Source organism: Salvelinus sp. IW2-2015, unplaced genomic scaffold, assembly GCF_002910315.2.
Source record: "Salvelinus sp. IW2-2015 unplaced genomic scaffold, ASM291031v2 Un_scaffold7504, whole genome shotgun sequence".
Classification (NCBI taxonomy): Eukaryota; Metazoa; Chordata; class Actinopteri; order Salmoniformes; family Salmonidae; genus Salvelinus; species Salvelinus sp. IW2-2015.
This window is the reverse complement of record NW_019948764.1, coordinates 11646-13711: the sequence shown is the minus strand read 5'-3', so window position 1 is coordinate 13711 and position 2066 is coordinate 11646. Positions and strand designations below refer to the sequence as shown.

Here is a 2066-nt window from a genome sequence, read left to right as displayed (position 1 = left end):
ATATAGACTGAGTAGAAACAATCCTTCTACACCAGACGGACAACATTACCTACATCCTTCATTCCTATACATTTCAAGCAATCAATGCCAAACAAATCTTTATGCAACACTCTCTCATCACTCTGGTCCTCATCACTCTGGTCTCTCTCATAACTCTGGCCCCTCTTCATTAACCCTAGCCCCTCTCCAATTACCCTGGCCCTCCCATCACTCTGGCCCCTCTCATTAACCCTGGCCCCTCCCATCACTCTGGGCTGTGTTATCCTGGAGGGCTACAGGCTGTACAGCCAGGGTCTAGGAGGCAACCAGAAGTTGATTTCTGACAGAACAGTGAAAGAGGAGGAGAATGAAAGTTTGTGGACCTGCAGTGAAAGAGCACCTTTTATTAGGATAGCTGTGAAACACTACAAAGATCTGAGAGATGTGTAAGAGGACAAGCGGAGTGAGGTTCAATGTAAAGATGAAGGATGTTTCATTACAATAACTGACTCTGAGGAGGGACAACAGCAGTCTCCTGTGGTAGATAACTGACTCTGAGGTGGGACAACAACACTCTCCTGTGGTGATAACTGACTCTGAGGAGGGACAACAGCACACTCCTGTGGTCAATAGAGATCTGTTTCTTGGTGGTTTCTAATTGGACATCATGTGTTTCTTGTTGGTTTCTAATTGGACATCATGTGTTTCTTGGTGGTTTCTAATTGGACATCATGTGTTTCTTGGTGGTTTCTAATTGGACATCATGTGTTTCTTGGTGGTTTCTATTTGGACATCATGTGTTTCTTGGTGTTTCTCTCTGGTCTCAGAAGGATGATGAAACACTTTGGAGCAAACAGACAGAACAGCAGCCCAAAGCTGGAGGCCAGGATGGCAAAGATCTCTACAGCTACTGTGTACTTCCCAGGAGAGCTGACGTAGGCAGGGATGAAGGAGATCCACACGGCACAGAAGATCAGCATGCTGAAGGTGATGAGCTTGGCCTCGTTGAAGTTGTCTGGGAGTTTCCTGGCCAGGAAGGCTAAGAGGAGACAGAGGGAGGCCAYCAGGCCGATGTAGCCCAGCACCAGAGAGAAGCCAACCACAGAGCCCACCGCACACTCCAGGACGACCCTCGGCCCCCGACCCTCTCTGTCCCCCCTCTCAGCAGGTCGGGGTGGAGCTAAGGCCAGCCACAGCACACAGATCAGCACCTGTGGAAGGGAATGGAGGTGGAAGGAAAACGCAAGCACAGTTATCATAACAACAAATGATATGGTCAGTTACCACGTTTCCATCCACAGTGTTTATGAAAGTAAAGTTATACCGTGTATAAAAAAATAACGACAGCTGTGATGGAAACAGGAAGTTTCAGTACAATGTTATAAATCCCGACAGATCATTTGTTCATTCGACATGGTTGGATATTTTTGTGTTGAGAAATAAATGTTGGAGGAAACACCTTGATGCGCAAAAACTGATCCAATAACTGTCATTATCAAAGTGAACTTGGAGTCACTTGATGACATGGTGTGTGGTCCTCCATGCAGTTTATCAGACTACAGATGAAAGTAGTTGTGGATGAACTTCACAGGGTGGTGAAAGTGCACGGTATGAGCTTGATGCTCCTTTCAATAAATGTTGAGGGTCTTATTCTGGTGACATGATGATCGATACTTGACTGCCGTTTAACAAATAACAATATTATTTTCCATAATAATCTCATCATGTAGACCACCCTCCCCACACAGCTACCGGCACTGTATCTGGGAGCCGTTAGCTAGGGTTCACGTACCACAACCAGAGTGATGCACACTGCTGCACATTTAAAATTTAACACATTTAACAGTTTGGGACAAAACTATCAGTAGAGTTGAAAAAATCATGGAAACACATTGAACATTCAACTTTTATTCGGTACATGAAATTTAAACAGAAAAATGTACATGTTGTGTGCATTACGTCATCTCCCATTAATTTTTATCCTTGACAAGTCTGTTTGGTGGAAACGCCACTGGTGGGAAAATGGGCATATTTTCTTTATGGAGATCTTTGAATATTCTCATGAAAATCTGTCGCCAATTTGGATG

General features: G+C 44.6%; 1 protein-coding gene across 1 annotated transcript; it reads right to left on the bottom strand.

Annotated features, from left to right (window-relative positions):
• Window positions 1–278: 278 nt before the first annotated feature.
• Window positions 279–1238, bottom strand: LOC112079280 (vomeronasal type-2 receptor 26-like). The gene has a single exon (XM_024145271.2). It carries the CDS (start codon window positions 1236–1238, stop codon window positions 762–764), a length of 477 nt encoding a protein of 158 aa, XP_024001039.1. The 3' UTR covers window positions 279–761.
• Window positions 1239–2066: the final 828 nt, after the last annotated feature.